This window comes from Triturus cristatus, chromosome 2_1, assembly GCF_964204655.1.
Source record: "Triturus cristatus chromosome 2_1, aTriCri1.1, whole genome shotgun sequence".
Lineage (NCBI taxonomy): Eukaryota > Metazoa > Chordata > Amphibia > Caudata > Salamandridae > Triturus > Triturus cristatus.
Window position 1 is genome coordinate 975,649,196 of NC_140581.1, and position 25,623 is coordinate 975,674,818.

Sequence of the window (25,623 nt, forward strand, 5' to 3'; positions counted from 1 at the left end):
GGAGGGTGGGATGTAAACCCTTTGTAGGGCATACCAAAAAAACAAGCCCAATCCCCCTTAAAAGGAAGCCCAAATACAAGCAACGGAGCAGGAGACATGGTGGGGAGGCAGCGGTAACACAACTGTGGCATTAAGAGGAGGTGGGAGGAAGAATGCTATATTTGAATGGAAGTAGCTAGGGCACTGAAGTTAAACACAGACAAATGGTAACAGAGCAGGAAAGCAAGAAAAAAATTGTCCCACAAAGAACAGATAAAGAACCATAGGGGCATAATTCCCTGCTTTGTGAGAGGAACAGAGGAGAGAAAGGAGGGAGAAAGAGGCAGGACTGACCACTAGCAAGCAAGGATTTTTAAAGGACACTGACATAGACAAATGAAAAGTGATGGCAAGAAAGAGGATGGGCTTGAAGCCCGCAGACTTTTTACAGCAGTGCTCAAAGAGCCAGCGCATGCACTGTCTAGCTCGACCTAAAGACAATGTTAAAAAACAATTAATAGTTATAAAGGCTAGGGTTCACTACCAAAAGATGAAGAGTAAAGTGGAAGGAAACGAAACATACTAATAGGCTCAATCTGTTGGTAAAGTCTCGCTCACCTGGGGGAAGGAAAAGTGTTCCTCTGACTCTCCCTTCTCTGATATGTATCCTCTGCACCCCAGGGGCCACATACCATCTCTCCACTGTCTGACTGGCTACTGGTATAACATCAGGATTTGACACCAACTGCAACGAATCAAATACATCAAGTGTTATTTTGAAAGGGCTCCCGAAGGCATCTCGCTTTGCCAACCTGAGGAAGGGCTTCTCGGGCCTCAAGGCCCAGAACAGGCCCATTGGGAGCCTCCCTTGGAAACTTCCTCCTGTGGCTTCTGCTCGCTCCAGATCAATTTCTCCAGCAGCATCAGCACGATAGAAAGCTCTTGAATGGAATAAGAAACCTTTCTCATCTTCAAGTGATGCCCGAATGGTCACAAGTCGATTAGGCTCCACATCAGAGACTCTTATTTTCACAGGTTCGTCTGTGAGCGAGACCCGAGGCGTCACAGAAAGGTAGACCATGGTTGAAGGCTGCTCTCTGTTTGTAAATTGACAGATAGAAAAAAAACAAAAGAGAACAGCAAATCAGAATTAATATGTGCTTGTGGTTTAAAGATATACATTTGAGATGTTTTATCAACATCTCAGCAACCAAATAAGTACTCCTACCTAACCACTGACTGCCATAATTATAAATAAGTCAAAGGACAATAATAATAAGTGACAAGACAAAAGAGTAGTCATTTAAATCATTTTGGAAGAGGCAGATGTTTACAATTTGCTGTACATACAAACATTCATGCCTAAGCCTACGTACACAGTTTCTCAGAATTCTCAATTTGAATGATAAAGGGAGTTACTATCTGACTCGGGATTCTTGAAAGTGTGGTAATTTCATGTGTGGTATTACTGCACCCGCTGAGTTTTTTTGAGGAAATAGTTGCCAGATATAACCTCGCAGAAACTATTTATAGGAAACAATTAATGTGCAGAAGCAACAGTAAATCTCCATTTCATAAAGGATAACTTGCAATGATGCAGTGGTTTCATGTACAGGAATTACTGATCTCAAAAGCATTAGTATTTTTTGGCTCAATATTACTGAAACAGTATTACTGCAAAACTCAGATTAACCAATTGAAATGTGCCAACATGCATTTCTAAGATTACATTCTGTCAATATGAACTAACATCCAAATGATATCATAAACGTTTACAACTTTAAGGTGTCTGGTTGTGTCCCCATATAACTGAATCCTGAAATATGATAGTATCAATAAACTATGTTATTTTATGTCAAAAGAGGCGTTAAGCATTATGAAATCACATACAAGACACCTTATTGTCTCTATAGTCTCCCAGTTTCCAGTGTCTGTGAGGAGAGTCAGACAGAAACTATGTATCTCTCTAGGAAAACAAGGTAGTGATACACAGTAAGTACTGTACCATATATTATACAACTGCTATCGATCCCAACACATTAATGAGAAACAATACATATTGTATTCTTTTTAAGTCTGTCAGGAAACCACTCAAATTTTTGTAACTTTTTTTAATGACATGGAAATATTTATAAACAAATTGCTGGATTTTATCCTTATATTTTGACAGTATATTGATCTACAAATTTTATGTATTGATGTGATGTTTTATATGTGCTTTTATGGCTATATATAGAGCTTCATAAACTGGCCTCTTCTTCTTCAGCCACTAAAGCAGGACATTTGAGCTCCATCACCAGATGAGTTTCTGATATGAGTCAGACAGTAGAAATGAGGATCAAACCTGCAAAAAGTGATATGGTTGATGACTATAATTGTGGATAGCCTCGCCTTTAACTAGTAGTAACTTTACTGTGGTACTTGAGGTTCTTAATTACTCCATATTCTATTTCAGGAGACAAGGACATTTAAGTCTACACTTAAACAAAGAGGGATCAGGGGCAATAAAGGTCAAGCACACGATCCTCAAGATATGAACTGTAAACCACGAGGTGTGCTCTTCTTAACAGGTGAAAAAAAGGAGGGATAGCTCCTAAGCAAGGGCCATCACACACCCCGGGAGTGTCATGCTTCATCATAGGGCAGCTCCTTGTTGGGCCGGTGCTGCAATGCCCAACATGCCCCACAGGGCTCTTTGCGAAAGATCTTTTACCTGTGATCTTGGCTGTTGATGAAACTGGTGTGTGTGGGATGTGTGGGATATATGCAAAAGTGAGTAGAGTGTGGGGAATATGTACATTTGTAATAATAAGTATGGGAACCAGCTGATCCAACTTTAATTAGCAGGATCCATGTCATGATTAAAAACCTAGAGTACTTGCACAAAGAGTTTCTATGAGTCTCGTCAAGCGTTTTAAGTGAGGATAACGGTTGACATGTTTCATGCCCTTTAGTGTCTTAGAGATCGTGGCATTTCTTCAGGACCTAGAACTCCTTCATAGGGGGGGTGGTTCACATCTATTTGTAAGAATTGATAACCATACCCTCACCAAATACACCAACTGCCACAAGGTTCCTCTGGAGTAGGGACCGGGAGTGCAGGGGGGATTGAGCCAAAGGCTCCGGAGCCATGGGATGCTCAATGGCGTTGTGTCCGACTCGTCCGTTGGGTACATAATGCGTGACCATCCTACCCTCGGTGGATTCCACATTTAAGTCTACATCTTTGAGCAACTTTACACTCATAAATGGTGAATATCTAAAAGTAGGGGAGTTAACCAAAACTGTAAGTAAATTTACACATGCATATTTAAAGATGCAATGTTACCTTTGGGAATAGTTGCCAATATGTTTTACAATGTTTTTAAGCCTCTTCTATATATCAAAAGGGTGAGTCTTTTCTGCTTTGCATACATATCCCTTTTCACTACCTGGTAAGCATACCCCTTTTCACCACCTGGTATGAGTTAACATTGGTTTAGAATATTGGATTTTTAAAATGAACCTTTTGATCTTCCTACTTCCAATAATTAGGAATTAATTCAACTATCAATTTGTTCTTAGACTTATACGGTAATAAGAATGATTTATTGCATGGTTAGTTGAAATTCAGGCAAGTTCTCCTAGGCACCTTAGGATATATGTCCTGTGCAATGCTTTTTACATAAAAGATAATCAAAGTTCATGGGGAAAATCAGTCAATTAGCCCTTTGTTAACACAGCAAAGAAGTATGATGGTATGCTCTCCTCCTGTGCTCAAAAACAAATACACAGCATTATATACCAAAAAACGTATTTTTTTTTTGTGAATACAACTAAGAAAAAGAAAATTGAGTTACATTGTATTGTACTATTCATAGGTATATATGAATAGATTAGCTGTATATGTATTAACTCTATGCCATCTAGTGGTTGTGTGGTGCCAAAGGTAGTTATGACAGTGATCTGACCTTGACACCAGCGTCAAAATCACAGCACCTATTGTGAAAAAAAGAAGGGAACCTAAAGTTAGAGAGAATGGATATCCACTAAATATTGGCAAATGCTCTTTTTTCACCATCCTATAAATGAGTCAATTAATGTAACCCCTGAGAGTATGGATCCCTGCTACTGTTTAAGTAGAGCAATCATCTTGAGAAGAAGCTGGGGAGTTCAAGGGATGGAGTCTTGTGAGCCTCAGAAGGTTTCTCACCAATAAAAGTACAAGACGACTTGAAGTTGATTAAATAGTTAAAGTAAAGAAGACAAGAGATAGTAAAATCTGGATGAGGAGCAAAGATGGTAGGATCGTGGTTGCTGTTTACATATATGATGAGAAGAATGCCTCTGGACTGTAAAAGGGTCAATGCTGCATTTAGAGCTGTGGTGAAACACTGAGGGGCACAAGGGAAATCAAAAAGCACTAAGCCAAACAGTCACATCTGGCCTTGCCACTGTAACTTCGGAAAGGGTGAGTGGGATTCAAGATGGAAATAAAGAAGTAGGAATCTTTCTAGTCTAGTCTGACCAGACAGTCACCTTGAAATGTATATTCCTTAAAAGATAAATGACCTTCATCTTAAGTGGTGGTGCACTATCAAGGATTTGAAGAACTGCTGTGTGTGTTGTAAATACATAACTCCTAACGACAAGCCCGTGATGAATGGGTTTTGGAAAGGTATTGGACATGTAGTGGGAGAGTCAAACTTTTTCCTCCCCCCACTTGTAGACGTGCCAAAGTCTGGCTCGCTGGGGCCAATGCATTCTTTCTATTATCTTTTGGGAATTAAAAGCATTGTGAAGGATGTTAAATATTGTTAGCTGTTTCACTATTTTTACATTATATTGACTTGAATATTTTGGTTGAAAGTGACAGTGAGGTCGCACCACAGGCTGGGATGTCTCCCGTCTGTCTGCTTCTATCACTTGATGTTCCCTAATCTTAGTAAGTACATTTTCTGACCCTCTTCCAGGTCAGAAGTCGGATTGCCAGTCGCCCCAGAAAAACTCCTACTTTATGAGCGCACATCAGTACTGCAACATTTTTGATGATTTTAACTTACCTTTTAAATTAATAGGTTGTTCCTAATAGTTTCTAGGTGTAAGCAACAATTCGCTTTAGAAGAATGTGTTATAAATTAATTAGCTTTCTAGATGATTACTTTAGGATGCATGAGGGAATGTCTGCAGGGTACAGGGTTTGTGTTTCAAATCATTTTTTACTTCTTCTACTATTGTTGGTCTTACATTCATGACATAGGAGGCATCATATTCCCAGAAACACCTTCGCTTCAGTTAAGTTACGCTTGCCTCTGCTTCCTTTTACCTTAAAGGCTTTGGGATTGAACAAAACCAGTCCATGACTTCCTTCTTTTGCCATGTCACTCTGCACACTAATGCTTCCCTGTGGATTCTCTCTGATTCATATTGCTCTCTACTTTTCATTTTTAATACCCTCTCTGCCCTTTCCAATGTTGCCTTTGCATTCACCTTTTTCAATTATCAGTATGCCCTTTTCGCTCACTTTTCCATTATATGCCGTTTATTGTATCCAACACCCCCACCACCTTAGCACGGTCAAAGAATTTCAATAATTTGAAGTCTTTTGTGCTGGCTTTATCCCTGCACTTCTTCGAAATTGTTCTGCCTCATAGCTTGGTGCCCTGGGCGAATCTTACCTACTTCCTGGTGATTTATATCAGCCTACATGTGCTTTCCTGCCCTCACCCCTGTACTGTTTACTAGAGACCACTACTTCAGGGTCACATACAGCTCTGCCCTCAGCCATGCGTCTCCTCTGCCCTTTTAATGCCTCCCAAAGATCACATTTCTAAGCATCACAGCTTGATAGCAGTCTTAGTTGATTCACTGCTGACTTATATTCTTTACTGACATGTTTTTAATTTTGCCTTCTGATGGAGCTGGGTTTTCTCTATCTCAATCTTCGATTGTATGAATTAAATAACCCCTGCCAATGGTTGTATGGCCTTTATTCTTCGACAAGGAGAAATGAAAAGGAGAAACCATCTACATCAGTCCAAAGACATGAAAAATCATTAATGACTTTTAGTACAGTCGAGAAAGCGAATTTGCTTGAGTTAAAGGGTTTTATTTTCGAATTCTTTTAGGTATTTAATCATTCATTCAGCAAGAATTTGTCTCTTAAGAATCAGCATTAAAAATAAAAATAATTGAATGATTGATATTTCGATATTAGGTGAAATAGAAATATTAGTCAAAAGAACAGTAAATATTGTACTGTTACATTGGCTTATATTACAAACAGTGACAGATAGCATTGAAACCTGTTAACACACGATTCAAACTCAAATTTGATCTACTCATTATCGCTGTAGTTAGGGAAAAATGTAATGACCCAAAAATTCAATTGTTACTTACAGCTTCTCAGACGACAAGCATTTCTGGGAGTGGAAGAAGTAGCTGCAGTGGTCGGCGCAATTATTATAGCTTTATGCTGGGATTACTGCAATGACCATCCACAGTAGTGGCTGTGACGCTTTTGAGTTCTTTGCAATCCGGGCATAATTTTCAAAGTACTGCTGTCTGAGTTGCATATGGGTGTCAGCGTTGGGTAAAAAATCTACCGGAACAAAGTAGAGTGCGCTGAGATCCAGGAGCTCAGTCAGACGTTAAAACACTCATGAAATGGGGAGTTTAAGGCCATCCGATACCTTGTCGTACAGCGTCAGTGTGCGGGCATTTGGTGTTTATGTATGTTTGTTTCATAGAACACCTGGCCCTGCTTGGTTTTCTAATCCCTGTTATGTAGAATTGAAAAGATGCTAAATCTTACAATGATCAATTGTGCAGAAGAAATTGTGTGGGTGCCAAAGGTAATGTGAAACCCGGTAGCACTGCAATCCTATTCACCGTTTTGGACTCACTCATTACAGTGACTCATCAGCACCCTTGGACTATTTACTTTATTGTGTTCGTGCCGGAGAATCACCAGTAGGGCACACGGGATAGGGATTTTGCAACTAGGGAAAGATTGGGATCAAACTACTGAGTTTGCCAAAACCTAAAAGCAAATTACAAAGCACTGATGTCATTTTGACAGTGAATGGAACAACTGTGTGTCCTGATGTGTCTACTTCCTCATCATATGGTTCACTCTCCCCCTTGCCCACTGTGCACCTTACAAATTACAGTAATACGAATTAGCTGCATTAGGAATCTCGGTCAGTACACAATGAAGTATTTTCCGAACCTGAGCCTATGTCGTTATCCCACTTCCCGGTGTTCCGTCGGTTGAAGCTCCCCGGTGTCTTCTCAGGTGCGCATGCGTCCGATAATACGTATGCCCTTAAAAAGTCTCGTAAAACCTGTATTTCTCGCTCCCCATTCGCACTGGGTGAGTAGTGTTAGGCTTGTGAACAACTTCAGTATCGGCCTTCTGTGGCAGTGTATTTTTAATGTTAAGAAGCAAAGCGGTCAGACAAATAAAGAAACTTAAAAATTAAATGAAGAATAAAAGAAATGTACCGAGGATTAAGATCGAGGAAGGAACATACGAAAGAATGATAGAACCGTGAAATAAACAAAAATAAACACAAGATTCAGCGAATGAATGACGTCTATATTGGCGAGGAAAGGGATAGAAAGTTTTCGAACCTTCTTTAAGAGACAGCTATAGACCTGACCACTAGAATTATGCGGAATGGGAGCACCAAATTGTAAAGACTGAGGTCCACTCGTATAACTTCAGATTCAGGAAAAAGTCTTTTAGAAATTATGGGTGGGCGGAATTTGCGAAATCCACTTTCGCAAATTATCGCGAAAATGTTAAAAATTATCGCAAACACGCGGAAATATCGCGAAGATGCGGAAGTTTTTTTCCCGCATGTTCGCGAAATTTTCTGCATGGTTGCGGCTCGCCAATTTACCCATGTGGTCGCTCGCGGGCGCAGCCATCTTGTTTTCAGTTGTCTCGCGGTGCATAATCGCGAGAAGAAAGACGTGATCGCACGACGCATGACGTCACTGCGGGCGCGAACTGTCGCGAGACAGCGCAAATGGCTAAAAACATTACAACATCTCATGGAGAACGCGACCGGATAAAGAAAACTTGTCGGCGAACGCAGGGATTCAGGTAAGGCGAATGCGCGCGCGCGAGAATGTATTATTTTACAGCGCGAGCAAGAAACAAATTATCGCCAAGCTGCGGAATGCGGAAATTTTGACATTTTCGCGCTTTCCGTGGAACGTGAAAATGTCAAATTATCGCAATTTCCGCGAATGGAACAAAATTTTAGCCCAGGCCTATTAGAAATACGGCCTCGACACAAAGCCTACGGGAGGACAGCACAGACACATCCTGCCCTGTACGCTTCCTCAGCATTGCCGACATTCTAGAATCTTAGAGCCACATGTAGGTAGCTTTTTCTCGGTTGCAAACCAGTGAGCTAATGGTAAAAAGCCTTTTCCTATGTACCAAACCCTATTTTGAAATTCGGTTACCTATACCAAATCGCAAAAAGGTTAGCGATTCGGTATTAGGAAGCGACGTGTTAAGTGCATCCCTTCTGAATTGCGACTCACAGTGGTATGTGTAAATGTTTTGCGACCGAAAAGCGGTCATAAAACATTCACTTTTTATCACCAAATTCAATTTGGGGGTTACACATTTGCAAACCGTATGGGGTCCCCAAAGAACCCCTTCCCAATTGTGAAAGTATGCAAAAACATTTTTTAAGAGCAGGAAGTGGTCCCACGGACCACTGCTTACTCTTAAAGGGTGAAAAGAAAACTTTTCATCATACTTTTTGAAACGCATCTTGTTTTCCTTTAAGGAAAACGCGCTGCATAAAAAAAAAAGATGCTTTATTTAAAAGCAAACACAGAGCTGGTGGTCTGCTGTCCCCAACAGGCTACCTTCCCTGTGTTTTTGGCGATCCCCAGTGGGTTGCAAATTATGACCTACCTCATGACTATTAATGAGGTAGGTCAATTGTGACCCACTAGAAATCACAGACAGTGTAAAACACACTGTTGTACATAGCTGTTTGTGATTTCCTAATAGCGAGTCACAAACATTCACTATAACTCGCGCGACCGCCACTCTATCGAAAGGATGATGTCATCAGTGATGTCATGAGTGATGCCACTGACCATGTCATGAGTGATGTAATATGTGACGTCATCAGCAGTGGATTGCGGTCGCGCGAGTTATAGTTATCTGAACTAACTATAACGGGGGAATTTCATTGTTTTTTTACGAGTGAAATGTCCACCTAACTATAACATGTGTGAAACCTATGGTTTTTTAAGTGAATTTGCAAGGTTTTTTAAATGCTAATTCATAACTATAACGTGTGTGAAACCTATGGTTTTTTCAGTGAATATATATATATATATTAATTAACTTCAGCTTTGTGGCTTGGCGGGCGTGCATCCAAATCGCCGGTGGTGCGAAATAGAGGCGATACCACACACCACATTAAGTAAACAAAACAGCTTTCCCCACTGTAAAGAAAATACCCGCACTCGATTCCTGAGGAAATTTTTAATTATAAATAGACATCACTTGTACACAGCAACACGTTTCGGCTGAACTTGCAGCCTTTGTCAACCTAGAAGTTGATTTCCACTTTTTGAATGGTCCCCCCACAGGTGAGGCCAATAACATAAGCATAGAAAAGTTACTCCAATTCACATTTCAAATGTTAAATTTCGTTCTAGTTCGTATGGCAGTCACTTATGGTAAAATAACATTAAAATCATCTGCTTTCATTTTTTCTCTTCCTCTGCAGTTTTAAATACAGAAATAATTTTAGTCACTTTCATTACTGACTTCGTGTGCGCTGCAATTCTTCCATCACAAACTCTGATAAAATGAAGGTTTCTTTCACCTATTGTTGTCTCGCTGCTGGCAGTTTGTCAATCTGTTTTTATAACTGTTCATATGAATACGAATACATTCTTCCCCATATTCAAACTGTTTCCGCCCGCAACTCGTCCAATTTAATTAGATATTGCAGCAGATCTTGCTTTTACTGTGTGACATAACATGGTTCAGCGCTCACCTTATTTCATTTTTTTTAAAACTGCCAGAACTTTGTAGAGCAAGTGCTGACAATCAATATGCTGAATCCCCTGGAACCACCGCTTGACACATGCCGATTCCGGTGCCCAGCTCCTATCATTCCAATATTTCAAATGTCCGGGCTTCCTGCTGAGCAGGAGTCCCTCCTAAGGGTAGCCATTCAGCTCCCAGTGTCAAATTCACGCTGCCTCTATCTTCCCATTCATCTGTGGATCCTCCAATGCAATGAACGGGTGAGTGCCAACATTGACAACTTAACTTCAGCTTTGTGGCTTGACTGGCGTGCATCAAAATCGCTGGTGGTGCGGAATAGAGCCTGTTAGAAATGGGGGTCTCTGGTTGGCAGTGGATGGCCACTGTCCAAGCAGGGACCCTTCTTTCTAAGTCAGAGTGAAGGGCTGCACCCCTTTGACAACCCCTGCTCGACCCTGTGGTAACGTAGCACGAGCAGTTAGGCTAATCTCAGAGGCAGTGCGTTAAGCATCTATGACCATACACAGTAATGCAGTGAGGAACACTACAGAGGGACACAACACAGGTGGGTATCAAAAAATAGTTATCTTTATATATAGGCTTATCACAAGACCAAATAACGAGGAAGCCACAATACAGTACAAAAATAATACTCTCTTGATGCTGCAAAAATAGTTCAAATGGGGAATGCAAAGTTCAGTTCAGGGCGGTGGTCTCTGCGACCCTTTTACTCACAGTTCCTGGATGTTGGTGTCAATAATCAACAAAATGCCGCTACGGCGTGATAGCGATGTTTTTCCTCATGCTCTTGGACGCGGCGGATCGCAAACGGACCTTAGCGATGGTTTCGAGGCCCGCAAACGTGCGGGGAGATGAACAGATCAGCGAGCACTGAGCGGCAGCAGCGCAATGGATTTCTGAGCGCTCTTCGGCCGCGGCGGCTCACAAACGGGCGATAGCGATGATTTCGAGGCTCGCAAACGTGCGGGCAATGATTTGATCAGCGAGCCCTCAGCGGCAGCCGTGCGACGGATTTCTTGGCGCTCCTTGGCTGCGGCGGCTCGCTAACAGGCTTTAGCGATGATTTCGGGGCCCACAAACGTGCGGGCGATGATTTGATCAGCGAGCGCTCAGCGGCAGCCGTGCGACGGATTTCTTGACGCTCCTCGGCTGCGGCGGCTCGCTAACAGGCTTTAGCGACGAAATGAAGTCTACTGGGCCTGAGACTTCAGTCAGGAGGCTAGTTCTCTCTCTAGCCCTTGGGTGATTGCAGGCTCAATATTAAAAAGTTCTCTTACAGCTCCTTTTCCCTCTTCTTTCCAGTCCAATGAAAACTACTGCAGGCCAATCCAGGGAACAGCACACAGCACAAGGACAGTCCTCTCCTGCAGTTTTCCTTCAGTTCCACGGACAGAGGTTGGTCTTGAGATCCAGGGGGAATACAAATTGTAGGGGCTTTAGCACAGATATATATACCCCAAAAGTCTTTGTTCTCAGAAGCTACAAGTCACTGAACCCAGCCAGAACCAGTTCTGCCCAGCCCTGGAGCACTTTGTTTACCAGGCTGCATCCTTCCTTTCAGAAAGATGGGGTCTGCCATCAGACGCACAGTGGGAGGTGGAGCCAGCATTCACCTTGCCAGGCACAGCCCTATTCAGGTCCAGGAGCTACCCCTCCCCATACTCCAATGCAGATCTCTCTATTCAACCCAGGTCTGACTCAGCCTGCCCTGTCCCTCCAAAACCAGAAAGTCAATACACATAACAGCAGAGCACACTGGAAGGCTTAGGCAAGAAAATACCTACTTTCTAAAAGAGGTATTTTCAAACACAGAATATAAAAATAAACTTCACAAAAAGATGTATTTTAATATTCTGAGCTCAGGCATACTAAATTCGTTTTTCTACCATGTTCTATGGGTCAGTTAGGACTATAGAATGTAATAGCCAAACCTCCCATTCTGGCCTATGGAGAACAGGTAGCCTTACAATAGTGAAAAACCAAATTGGGTGTAATTCACTACCAGGACATGCTACACACATCAGAGCACGTCCTACCTTACACATACGATGCACCCTACCATAGGGGTGGCTTACATGATGCCAAGGGAAGGTTCAGGGGCTGGGAAGTAGGTGCACTTCACAGCCAAGATGGCAGTTCTAGACTGCACACAGACACTGCAGTGGCAGGTCTGAGACACACTGTACAAGCTGCTTCTGTGGGTGGCACAAATCAGCGCTGCAGGCCCACCAGCAGCATTTGGTTTACCAGCCCCGGGCACACACAGGCCACATTACTAGGGACTAACATGTAGACCAAATAAGCCAATCAGGGATACATCAATTCATATGTCATCTTTACACAGGGAGCATCCGCGTTGCGGTACTGAATGGCAGTGGCGCAGCGCCCAGAGCATCTATCACCAGAAAAAACGGAGGAGGCACAGAGAAAAAATGGAAGGGAGACTCACGCCAATGGTGCCAGGTCTAACAGAGCTGATACCACATACGCCTCTTAAGTATACAAAACAGCTTTCCCCACTGTAAGGAGAATGACCGCATTCGATTCAGGAGGACATTTTTTATTTATTCATGAACAGCACTTGTACACACAACCGCGTTTCTGCTGAACTTGCAGCCTTTGTCAACCTAGAAGACAGTGGAAATCAACGCTGCACTTCTAGGTTGACAAAATGTGCAAGTTCCACAGAAACGCGGTCCTGTGTACAAGTGCTGTCCATAAATAAATGAAGATTATCTATCTATCTATCTATCTATCTATCTATCTATCTATCTATCTATCTATCTATCTATCTATCTATCTATCTATCTATCTATCTATCTATCTATCTATCTATATATTATCTATCTACTGGCGGTCGCCAGTAGATAGTTATAGTTAGGACAGAGTTTCCATAGGAAATCTGAAAATTCTATTTTGAATAACTTTGGTGCCGGTTGACGAATCCTCGTGAAATTTTCAAAACTAATGGGGCGCTCCGCTGAGCTCCTACCCTGAAAGTCTCGGGGTGATTCGTCAAGCGGGGGCTGAGAAAAAATGGGGGTCCCAAAACGCGTTTTCCCCATGCATTTTCCCATAGGACCTTTAGTCAAAGGTACAGCCCGAACGGCTGAACAGAATTACTTGAAATTTGGCAAAGAGGTAGTCCTCAGGTCAAGCATGTGCCTTTTGCATATATGGTGTCAATCTGTTCAGTAGTTCCTGAGAAAAATGCAGTTAAAAGTACATAAATATCTAGAAGCGCGCACCGTGCGCGCACCGTGAACGCACCGTGCGCGCACCTTAACGTGCGCAAGCATAATTCTGATTGGTGGTTACATGTCAGTCAACATTCGAATCGGTCGAAATCAGGAAGTGTCGACCGCCATTTTGTGTGTGACAGTGAAAAAGAAATGTGGAGAACGTGAAAAGGGGGCAGGGTAGAGATTTCCTGACCCCCTAGCCTTTGTCAGGGGGTCCCTGAAGGACCCAGAAGGGTGAAAACATTTTTTTTTTTTTTTTAAATCGCGGGGTGCACGCACCGTGCGCGAAAAAACTTTAAAAAAAAAAATGCAACTATTTATAAGTTTATAGAAGATATTACCTATGCTGTTCAACTTTATCCAAATACAAAAAAAAAGAGTTGAGCTATTCCATATTACAGGATACAGTCAATCTATAACTATATACATAGGTAGTTTATTGTAAAATAAATATATAAAAAATACAATAATAAATACATAAATTAGCATTTAAAAAACCTTACAAATTCACTTAAAAAACCATAGGTTTCACACACGTTATAGTTAGGAATTAGCATTTAAAAAACCTTGCAAATTCACTTAAAAAACCATAGGTTTCACACATGTTATAGTTAGCTGGACATTTCACTCGTAAAAAAACATTGAAATTTCCCCGTTATAGTTAGTTCAGATAACTATAACTCGCGCGACCGCCACTCTATCACCAGGATGATGTCATCAGTGATGTCATGAGTGATGTCACTGACCATGTCATGAGTAATGTAATATGTGACGTCATCAGCAGTGGATTGCGGTCGCGCGAGTTATAGTTATCTGAACTAACTATAACGGGGAATATATATATATATGTATATATTATCTACTGTCGGTCGCCAGTAGATAGTTATAGTTAGGACCTATTTTCCATAGGAAATCCGCAACATTCTATTGGGAATATCCTTGGCGCTGGTTGATGAATCTTCGTGAAATTTTCCAAACTTTTGGCCAGCTCTGCTCCGCTCCTACCCTGAAAGTTTCGTGGTGATTCGTCAAGCGGGGGCCGAGAAAAAAGGGGGTTCCAAAACGCGTTTCCCCCATGCAATTTCCCATAGGACCTGTTGTCGCAGCTACAGCCCGAACTGCTGAACGGAATTACACCAAATTTGGCAAGGAGGTAGTCCTCAGTTCAGACTTGTGCCTTTTGCTTAAATTGTGTAAATCTGTTCAGTAGTTCCTGAGAAAATTAGAGTTAAAAGTTAGTGATATCTATGGCCGGGGAGGATACGCGGATCCTCCCCGCACCCTCCCCGAACCCTCCTGAGCACGAGCTGAATGCTAATTGGCTGCCAACACTCTGAATCAGGAAGTGTTGGCAGCCATCTTGTGCCTCGGTAGAACCGAGGCACAAGAAAGCACAACAACAAAGGCACAAAACGCGACAAGGGGGCAGGGTAGAAACACCCTGACCCCCTAGGCCTGCTGAGGGGGTCCCACAAGAACCCCCAGGGCCAAAAAAAGTATTTTTATTTTTTAAAAATCGGCGAAATTCGCACACCCAACCCGACTTTCGTCCAAAAATAAAAAAAAAAGAAGCGCGGGGCTCCCTCGCTTCTTTGGTAATTTGCCAAATCCCGGGGGCAGAAATAAAAAAGTGTGGGGGGGTCCCAATTTCCCCCACACTGCCCCGGGGACTGCCACCCCCCGGGGCTCAGAGATACTATATGGGGGGGCTCACGGCCCCCCCAGCCCCGGGGACCACCACCCCCCGGGGCTTATAGAAAATGGGTGGGGGGGCTCGCAGCCTACCCAGCCCCGGGGAACGCCACCCCCCGGAGCTTGAAAGTATTTGCGATGGGGGGGCTCTCAGGCCCCCCAGCCCCGGGGACCGCCACCCCCCGGGGCAACTTGGCTGTGTGGGAGGGGGGCCATGCGGCCCCCCTCCTGGAGCCCATGATGGCCCTGGGGACTGCCACCCTCAGGGCCGGCTTCTGCAGTGTCCCGGGGTGCCCACCCCCAGGACACTGCTGTTTGCAATGACAGGGCGGGAGCCTCGCGGCTCCCACCCTGTCATTGCAAACTGCTTTGCTTCATTGAAGCGAGAGCAGGGAAACCTGCTCTCGCTTCAATGAAGCAAAGCTGATTGCTTTTCCACATGGGGAGCAGCATGTTAGCTGCTCCCCATGTCGAAAAGCAATGCCGGCAGAAAAGATCGGGATCGGGCAGGAGGCCACGCCCCCTCCTTACACCACTCTGCAAACGCGCCCCCTGGCGCGTTTGCAGAGGGGGAACTAATTCCCCTTGAATACCGGGGGTCCCTGGGGGCCAACTAGCCCACCAGGAACCTCCAGTATGCGCCAGGGGGCTGCGTTGCAGAGAGGTGTAATGAGGCCACACCCCTTTTTACACCTCTCTGCAAAGCAGCTCCGTGGCGCTTACTGGAGGTACCTGGTGGCCGAGTTGGCCGCTAGGTGACCTAATCTAGGACACCCCCGCGCCGCACGGCCACCAGCTGCTGCGTGTGCCTCCTCGCTGCCCCTGCTACCGCCGTGTGACCACGCCCCCTGCCACCGAGCGGCGTGGTCTCCTACGCGATAGCGCTGTGCTCCTGCACCTTGGTCTCCTGTTGTGTGCCCCCTGACTGCTGAGTTTCTCTGTGTGCAATTGTGGTATTTACTTTGTTAATTTGTTCTGTATTCGTTGTTCGCCGGTCCCCCTGTCTCTCGTTGTCCTCCCTGCCCGCTTCCCGCCACCGCCGCTAACCACGCCCCTTTTTCTTCTGTAACCTCCCCGCTCCCGCCTCCCAGCTGCTCTGCCCTCCCTCGCACTTGGCCATATATGGCGACCGTGCGACGCAGGTGAGTGTGACCTAATCTAGGACACCCCCGCGCCGCACGGCCACCAGCTGCTGCGTGTGCCTCCTCGCTGCCCCTGCTACCGCCATGTGACCACGCCCCCTGCCACCGAGCGGCGTGGTCTCCTACGCGATAGCGCTGTGCTCCTGCACCTTGGTCTCCTGTTGTGTGCCCCCTGACTGCTGAGTTTCTCTGTGTGCAATTGTGGTATTTACTTTGTTAATTTGTTCTGTATTCGTTGTTCGCCGGTCCCCCTGTCTCTTGTTGTCCTCCCTGCCCGCTTCCCGCCACCGCCGCTAACCACGCCCCTTTTTCTTCTGTAACCTCCCCGCTCCCGCCTCCCAGCTGCTCTGCCCTCCCTCGCACTTCGCCATATATGGCGACCGTACGAACGCGCAGCGGTCACGCGCAGCGGGCGCGCCGATTGTGCGCCAAAGGCGCGCCAAAGGTAAGCCCGTCTGCGCCCGTCCGCGACTGGAACGTGCCCAGCGCCAGGACCCCTGGCCCCCACCGACGGAAGACGACCCGACTGTCCTACAACGCCACCGAACTCATCGCTCTCAACACCGGCGGGATCCCTGGATGCTACCGTGCCACCCCGAGGCGCACCCACGGTCCCTTCAGCTGCCACGCCTGCAAGTTCACCTGCATCCGGACCTGCCCCACACCTGCAACCACCAAGCCGAACACCAGCAGCAACCACCTCAAGTGCATCCTGCTCAACACCCGCTCCGTCCACAGGCACGCCGTCGAACTTTGGAACCTCCTCGACACCACATCTCCTGACGTCGCCTTCCTCACGGAAACCTGGATGAACGCCTCTTCAGCGCCCGACATCACCATCGCCATCCCAGAGGGCTACAAGATCACCCGGAGGGACCGCTCCGCCAACCAGTTGGGAGGAGGCATCGCCATCATCCACAGGGACACCATCCACATCACGACCAACATCGACGACACCCTGACAGCCGCCGAACACCTACACTTCCAGATCCGTACCGACCCGAAGACCACCCTCAGAGGCACCCTGATCTACCGACCCCCGGGACCACGCACACAATTCAGCGAGGACATCGCCGACTTCGTCAGCCCGCATGCCCTCCCCTCCGCTGACTACATCCTCCTGGGGGACCTCAACTTCCACCTGGAGAACAACAATGACCGCAACACCATCACCCTGCTCGACAACCTCGCCAACCTCGGACTCAAGCAGCTGGTGTCCACCCCACCCACCTCGCCGGACACACACTCGACGCCGTCTTCTCATGCAGCAAAGACATCGCCTTCAGCCACGCCACTAGACTCCACTGGACGGACCACAGCTGCATCCACTTCAACTTCAGAAGAACGACGATCCACCACCACCAGCAACCGGTTGCCCGAAGAAGCTGGAACAAGATCACAGCTGACCAACTCGCCGCTTCCCTGAGCCAGCACCCTCCCGCCAGCTCAGCAAACCCCAGCCAGGCTGCCGACAACCTCACGAAGTGGATCAGCAACTGCGCGGACGAACTCGGCCCTCTGAGGACACCACCTAGCAGACCCGGCAGCAAGAAGGCCCCTTGGTTCACCGACGAACTCAAGAGCTCCAAGAAGAACTGCCGAGCCCTCGAGAAAGCCTGGAGAAGGGAACCATCACCAGACAACATTACCGCCCTCAAGCTTGCCACCCGGAAGCACCACCAACTGATCCACGCCACTAAGAAAACTGCATTCAAGGACCGGCTGGACAACAACGCACACAACTGCAAGGAACTCTTCAACATCGTCAAAGAGCTCTCCAACCCCAACGCCGGAAACAACGACATCACCCCATCGCAAAACCTCTGCAACTCCCTCGCCTCCTACTTCCACAACAAGATCGCGGACATACACAACAGCTTCAGCACACAACCGACGCCCGCCACGACCGAACCACCGCCCCCCACCACCACCCTCCGCGCCTGGACTCCGAACAGCACGGAAGACACCGTCCGCATGATGAACTCCATCCACTCCGGATCTCCAACCGACCCCTGCCCTCACCACGTCTTCAACAAGGCCGACGCTGTCATCGCACCCCACCTGCGGAACATCATCAACACCTCCTTCGACACCGCCACCTTCCCGGAGAGCTGGAAGCACGCCGAACTCAGCGCTCTACTCAAGAAACCTACAGCGGACCCCACCGAACTCAAGAATTACCGCCCCATCTCGCTCCTCCCGTTCCCAGCCAAAGTCATCGAGAAGACCGTCAACAAGCAGCTGGCCGCCTTCCTCGAGACGAATGGATCCCTCGACCCCTCACAGTCGGGCTTCCGAGCCAACCACAGCACCGAGACCGCACTCATCGCTGCTACCGATGACATCCGAGCCCTGATGGACAACGGAGAAACAGCGGCCCTCATCCTCCTAGACCTCTCCGCGGCATTCGACACTGTCTGCCACCGCACCCTTGTGCAACGCCTCAACAACGTCGGAATCCAGGAGAAGGCACTGGATTGGATCAGCTCCTTCCTCAACGGAAGAACACAGAGAGTCCGCCTACCACCGTACAAGTCAGAGGCCACCGAAGTCATCTGCGGCGTCCCTCAAGGATCCTCGCTGAGCCCCACCCTCTTCAACGTCTACATGAGCCCCCTCGCAGCCATCGCACGCCAACACAACCTGAACATCATCTCCTACGCTGACGACACTCAGCTGATCCTCTCCCTTACCAACGACCCCGCCGCAGCCAGAGCCAACCTTCACGAAGGAATGAAAGACGTAGCCGAGTGGATGACGACCAGCCACCTGAAACTGAACTCAGACAAGACGGAGGTCCTCATCCTGGGCTCCTCACCCTCCGCCTGGGACGACTCCTGGTGGCCCCCCGCCCTGGGCTGCGCACCCAAACCGACAGACCACGCACGCAACCTGGGCTTCATCTTGGACTCCTCCCTCACCATGACCAGACAAGTCAACGCCGTCTCCTCGTCATGCTTCAACATCCTGCGCATGCTACGGAAGATCTTCCGGTGGATCCCCACTGAGACCAGGAAGACGGTCACCCAGGCCCTCGTCACCAGCCGACTGGACTACGGCAACGCCCTCTACGCCGGAACCACCGCCAAGCTCCAGAAGAGACTCCAGCAGATCCAGAACGCCTCAGCCAGACTCATCCTCGACATCCCACGACATAGCCACATCTCCGGACATCTGAGAGACCTACATTGGCTTCCCGTCAACAAAAGAATCACCTTCCGCCTCCTCACCCACGCACACAAAGCCCTACACGATCAAGGCCCCAGCTACCTCAACAACCGCATCAACTTCTACGCTCCCAGACGACATCTCCGATCAGCCAGCCACGCCCTCGCCGCCGTCCCCCGCATCCGAAGAACGACAACGGGACGAAGATCCTTCTCCTACCTGGCCGCCAAGACCTGGAACTCCCTACCGACCGACTTGCGCCTGACCCAAGACCACCTCTCCTTCAGGAAGAAGCTCAAGACCTGGCTATTCGAGCAGTAGCAGCACTCCCCCCCCCCAGCGCCTTGAGACCCTCCGGGTAAGTAGTGCGCTATATAAATGCCTATGATTGATTGATTGATAGGGGACCTCAGGATTCAAGGGGACTTAATCCCCCAACTTAAAACACGCCACGGGGCGCGTTTGCACAGTGGTGAAGGTAGGGGGCGGGGCCTGAGGTGATACTGTGCAAACACGCCCTGTGGCGCGTTTTAAGTTGGAGAATTCATTCCTCTTCAATCGAGAGGTCCCCTAGGAGTCAACTAGCCCACCAGGTACCTCCAGTAAGCGCCACGGAGCTGCGTTGCAGAGTGTTGTAAAAAGGGGCGTGGCCTCTGAACACCTCTCTGCAATGCAGCTCCCTGGAGCATACTGGAGGTACCTGGTGGGCAAGTTGGCCACCAGGGGACTTCAGGATTCAAGGGGACTTAATCCCCAACTTAAAACACGCCACAGGGCGCGTTTGCACAGTGGTGAAGGTAGGGGGCTGGGCCTGAGGTGATATGTGTGCAAACACGCCCTGTGGCGCGTTTTAATTGAGGGATTTAATTCCTCTTCAATCCAGAGGTCCCCTAGGGGCCAACTAGCCCGCCAGGTACCTCCAAGAAGCGCCACGGAGCTGCGTTGCAGAGTGTTGTAAAAAGGGGCGTGGCATCTGAACACCGCTCTGCAACGCAGCTCCCTGACGCATACTGGAGGTACCTGGTGGGCTAGTTGGCCCCCAGGGGACCGCAGGATTGAAGAGGAATTAATTCCCCAACTTAAAACGCGCCACAGGGTGTGTTTGCACACGTCACCTCAGGCCCCACCCCCTTCCTTTACCATTGTACAAATATTCCTCTAAAATCAGCCGAACTACGAATTCCGATTTACTCACCTGTTATCAGGAGAGAACCCAGGGATGCATCTTTTAGCCCAGCACTGACCCTGAAAAGTAATTCTAAGCGTACTTACCAGTAACATGTATTTCTTTCCATAGGAATCCATTGTGTGGTTTTCACCAGAAAATTTTCGAAGTGTCCATTTTTGAAACGTACAAATATTCCTTTAACCCTTTGAGTGCCCGCCCCTTTCCCCGCCCTGTGCCGGCCGTTGCATTAGCGGGCGGGGTTTATGACGAGCTGGTCTCGTCATGGGCACAGCGCAACCGCGGCCCATGACGAGACCAGCTCGTCATGGGCACTCAAGAGGCTAAAATGAGCCGAACTACGAATTCCAATTTACTCACCTGTAATCAGGAGAGAACCCAGTGCTGCATCGATTAGCCCAGCACTGACCCTGAAAAGTAATACTAAGCGTACTTACCAGTAACTTGTATTTCCTTCCATAGGAATCCATTGTGTGGTTTGCAGCAGAAAATTTTCTAAGTGTCAATTTTGAAACGTACAAATATTCCTCTAAAATCAGCCAAACTACGTATTCCGATCTACTCACCTGTTATCAGGAGAGAACCCAGGGCTGCATCGTTTAGCCCAGCACTGACCCTGAAGAGTAATTCTAAGCGTACTTGCCAGTAACTTGTATTTCCTTCCGTAGGAATCCATTGTGTGGTTTTCACCAGAAAAGTTTCTAAGTGTCTCTTTTCACAAACTAAAAATATTCCTAAAAAATCGTCTGTATGACTTAAACACATTCTTTCAACTGTTTACAGGAGGTTGGCCAGTGCTGGATCCAGGATCCACCACTGAATAAGAAAAAGTAATGATAACACTACTTACATGCTAAGTGAATTTTCTGCCATAGGATAACATTGGTGATACTATGTGCAACATTTTTTAAGTGTCAACTTTTAAAATACAATAATATTCCTTAAAAATAACTACTGTAACCAAAGCGCTTTTACTCAACTGTTTACATGAGATGTCCAAGGACTGAATCTAGGATCCAGTCCTGTGGTTAGAAAAGTAATCCATAAAGTAACTAATTGCATTTCACTAGAAATTCACATTGAGCTCAATGTTTCTTTGTGTTTGAAATTGTGTTTCCCTTTGCATCTACTGTAACTACTGTACTTAAAAGTCTGTTGCCTATTTGCCAAGTATTTAAACTAAAGTAATTCATTCTGAGAAAGTATATTTTGTATTGTAATGTATAATGTAATTATAATGTAATTAAAAAAATATATCTAAAAATAAATAGTTAAAAAATATAGTAAATCAGTATCAAAAAAATCAGTATAACAATTAATACATTCAAAATTGTCATTTACAAAACCTTTGAAATTCACTGAAAAAACCATAGGTTTCAGGCCTGATATAGTTAGGAATTAGCATTTGAAAAACCTTTGAAATTCACTGAAAAAACCATAGGTTTCAGGGGCGTTATAGTTAGGAATTGGCATTTAAAAAACCTTAGAAATTCACTGAAAAAAACATAGGTTTCAGGGGTGTTATAGTTAGCTGGACATTTCCCTCATACAAAACCCTAGAAATTCCCCCGTTATAGTTAGTTCAGCTAACTATAACTCGCGCCCCCGCAATGCGCTGCTGATGGCTTCACATATTACATCACTCATGACATGGTCAGTGACATCACTGATGACATCACTGATGACATCTGAAATGACATCACTGATGACATCACTGATGACGTCATCCAGTGAGTGTGTGTTTCTGTAAATCTTAAATATGTTTAATATATATATAGGGAAAAACCTATGGAAGAATGAGTGGGTGTATAAGTGTGTGAATGGATGATTTAGTAGGTGCGTGACTGACTCTATAAGTGAGTCATTAAACGTATCTTACTCCAGACTAGTGACTAAACTGTGTGATTGTCTGTATCTGTCTGTCTGTTGTTGTATAAGCGGCTGCATGGTTTTGTGAATAGCTATATGAGAGTTTCTATGGGTTATTGATTGGTTGTCTGAGTATCTGTTTGGGTGCCTGAGTGTTTGTGTGGGTGGGGTGTGTGTGACTCTGTGAATACATGTGTGAGTGGGTGATTCTATGGGTGCATGGTTTTAAGAGTGCATCTGTGATGGAGTGTATGGTTGGGTGAGTGTATGTATGGGTGTGTTAGTGATTCAATGTATATCTCAGTGGTACATGTGTGAGAAACTACATATGTGAAATGCAGTATATATGTGTTTAAGAGTATATAAGTGGGTATATGTGAGAGTGTGTGATTGTTAGAGTGGCTGTATGGATGAGTGTGTGCTTGTATCAGTGATTGTATAAGAGAGTAAGAATGTGGTACTATTTTTATGAGTAAGTGTTCTTGTGTGTGTATAACTGCATAGGTGAGTAAATGGGAGTGTGATTAATTATTTGCATGACTGACTAGGTGTGAGAGTACCTCTATGGATGATTGGTGGTGTGTGAGTGTCTATGTAGGTGTGTAAATGCATATGATAGTCCTGTACTGAGTGACTGTAAGTATGAGTGACTGTACAGGTGAGTGAGTGGATGTGTATGTAGATCTAAGAGTCAATGAGTGGGTATGTAGTTATTGGTATTGGAGTATCTATGGTTTTGAGAATGGACGTCTGAAATTTTGATTGAGTATATCAAAGGGTGTGAGAAGATGCACTAATTTATCACATGGATGACGTCATCAGTGATGTCATCAGTGATGTCATTTCAGATGTCACCAGTGATGTCATCAGTGATGTCACTGACATGAGTGATGTAATATGTGACATCATCAGCAGTGCATTGCGGGGGCGCGAGTTATAGTTAGCTGAACTAACTATAACGGGGGAATTTCTAGGGTTTTGTACAAGGGAAATGTCCAGCTAACTATAAAGCCCCTGAAACCTATGGTTTTTTCAGTGAATATATATATAGATATAACAACTGTATATAAAATCCTGATCTTATTCGAGTATACCTTTTCTGTTTGTTTATCGGTACTTGGGTTTTATAAACAGAAGTACATATCTTCAGTGTTATTCAGCCTCCTAGTGATTTTGAATCCATTTCAAGGTTATAACCTGTCTCTAGTTTTTGTAGTTTAGATTAGTTCTAATCTCTCTGGAATCATGGATGTTGTTATATATATACATATCTATCTATCTATCTATCTATCTATCTATCTATCTATCTATCTATCTATCTATCTATCTATCTATCTATCTATCTATCTATCTATCTATCTATCTATCTATCTATCTATCTATCTATCTATCTATCTATCTATCTATCTATCTATCTATCTGTCTGTCTGTCTATCTATCTGTCTGTCTATCTGTCTGTCTATCTGTCTATCTGTCTGTCTGTCTGTCTGTCTGTCTGTCTGTCTGTCTGTCTGTCTGTCTGTCTGTCTGTCTGTCTGTCTGTCTGTCTGTCTGTCTGTCTGTCTGTCTGTCTGTCTGTCTGTCTGTCTGTCTGTCTGTCTGTCTGTCTGTCTGTCTGTCTGTCTGTCTGTCTGTCTGTCTGTCTGTCTGTCTAGATAGATAGATAGATAGATAGATAGATAGATAGATAGATAGATAGATAGATAGATAGATAGATAGATAGATAGATAGATAGATAGAGAGATAGAGAGAGATAGGTATATGTATAACAACATCCATGATTCCAGAGAGATTAGAACTAATTGAACATTAGAGCAATTGCAAATCAAGACAATACATACCCTATTGCAAGACATTTCAAGGAACACCACAACTCTAAGAGCCAAGACCTAAAATACTATCTAATAAACTCAGTGCCCCTGAGTAGACAAGGTGGCAATAGAGAGGCAAAACTACGAAAACTAGAGACAAGGTATATCCTTGAAATGGATTCAAAATTACCAGGAGGGCTGAATAACACTGAAGATATGTACACCTGTTTATAAAACCCAAGTACCGATAAACAAACAGAAAAGGTATACTCAAATAAGATCAGGATTTTATATACAGTTGTTTTCATGTATTTTACACAGAATGTTTTAAATATATTTATATATTTATATATTTAATATTTTATGTCTAAACATATGTGACATAATTTACATGAAATCAAGCTGCTATATATACAAAAATCAAACAATGAATCGAAGACAAAGAAATCGAGAATTTTATTTAGATTTGCAAGGACTCCACAGTTATACGAATTGTGTCAAAACAATTTATGAAATTAGCTGACAAGCAAAATGAAGGATACATAAAGGGCAATCAATGTTGAAATAGTATCAATGAGAGTGTTGGCCTAGTATAGAGATTACTAGGACTGCAATGTGCACTGCTGTGAAATACTTTAAATCTTTTAATGCAATTTCATATGCGATTCTCAAAAATCATATGCATTCTTTCAATAAACATTTCAATAATTTATACAATAAGCATCATCAAATGAGTATGTAGACAAATACACACTTATTAAGCAACAATTTAGAACAAAACAAGCTTTTTTAACACCCAATGCATTTCGGGACGTCTCAGTCCCTTCGTCAGGGGTAAGCTGTGGGGAAAAAAGGAGAATTTCAGATTCTGCGTGTTGCAACACCGTAAAGTTTCATTAGAGCTATGGTGGAAAGTGCTACCCACACCAAACCAAAGTGACTAGTGTGGCCAAACGAAAGGTATACGATACCTTAAGAGATTTGATTCTGAGGTTCACATGTTCAATCTCTACGGAAACAGTGTAAAATATAATAAGGAAAACTGATTCCGCGCATTGTACAGAATTCTGTTTAAAAGCATGGAATTCACACTTCATACCTGCTATGTATTTGTATTATTGTACGTTCGCTTTGATGATTGTGATCTGCAAAGTTGATGAAGATTAATGAGCATAAATTAAAAGTAATAAACGGTGATAAACGATAGCTGTAGACCATGTACTTGAAGATTATGGCTCACCTATTTGAGATCGTACGTGTAGAGACCAAGTGACGTTTCGGGAGACTCGAGATAGAATAGGTGACGGCCGTAGCCCGTAGGCGTCTGGAAATAAGGAAATGAAGCCCAGTTACCTAAAATCTAAGGTAATTCTAATACCAGTGAATGCGGGAATTTGGATAAAATACAGCCAGCTTACAGAATCTAGAGGTCGAGGGAACTCCGTCTGTGTCCGCTAACGCTCTCACTCGAGAGTGTACTTCCTGGTTTGTATAA

The 25,623-nt window shown here is 45.0% G+C and overlaps 1 protein-coding gene across 4 annotated transcripts in view; it reads right to left on the reverse strand.

Annotated features, from left to right (window-relative positions):
- Positions 1-25,623, reverse strand: part of LOC146866146 (bile acid-CoA:amino acid N-acyltransferase-like) — a 268,476-nt gene that overhangs the window by 128,478 nt on the left and 114,375 nt on the right. For 2 of the 4 annotated variants that reach the window (XM_085633929.1, XM_085633921.1), the window contains exon 2: positions 598-1,076. In XM_085633929.1, the coding sequence (XP_085490055.1) occupies positions 598-1,060 (463 nt within the window). In that variant the 5' untranslated portion in view covers positions 1,061-1,076. Of the gene's footprint in view, positions 1-597; positions 1,077-6,357; positions 6,537-7,189; positions 7,224-25,623 lie in introns of those variants that run through there. The other 2 variants (XM_085633947.1, XM_085633938.1) reach the window with 2 other exon arrangements.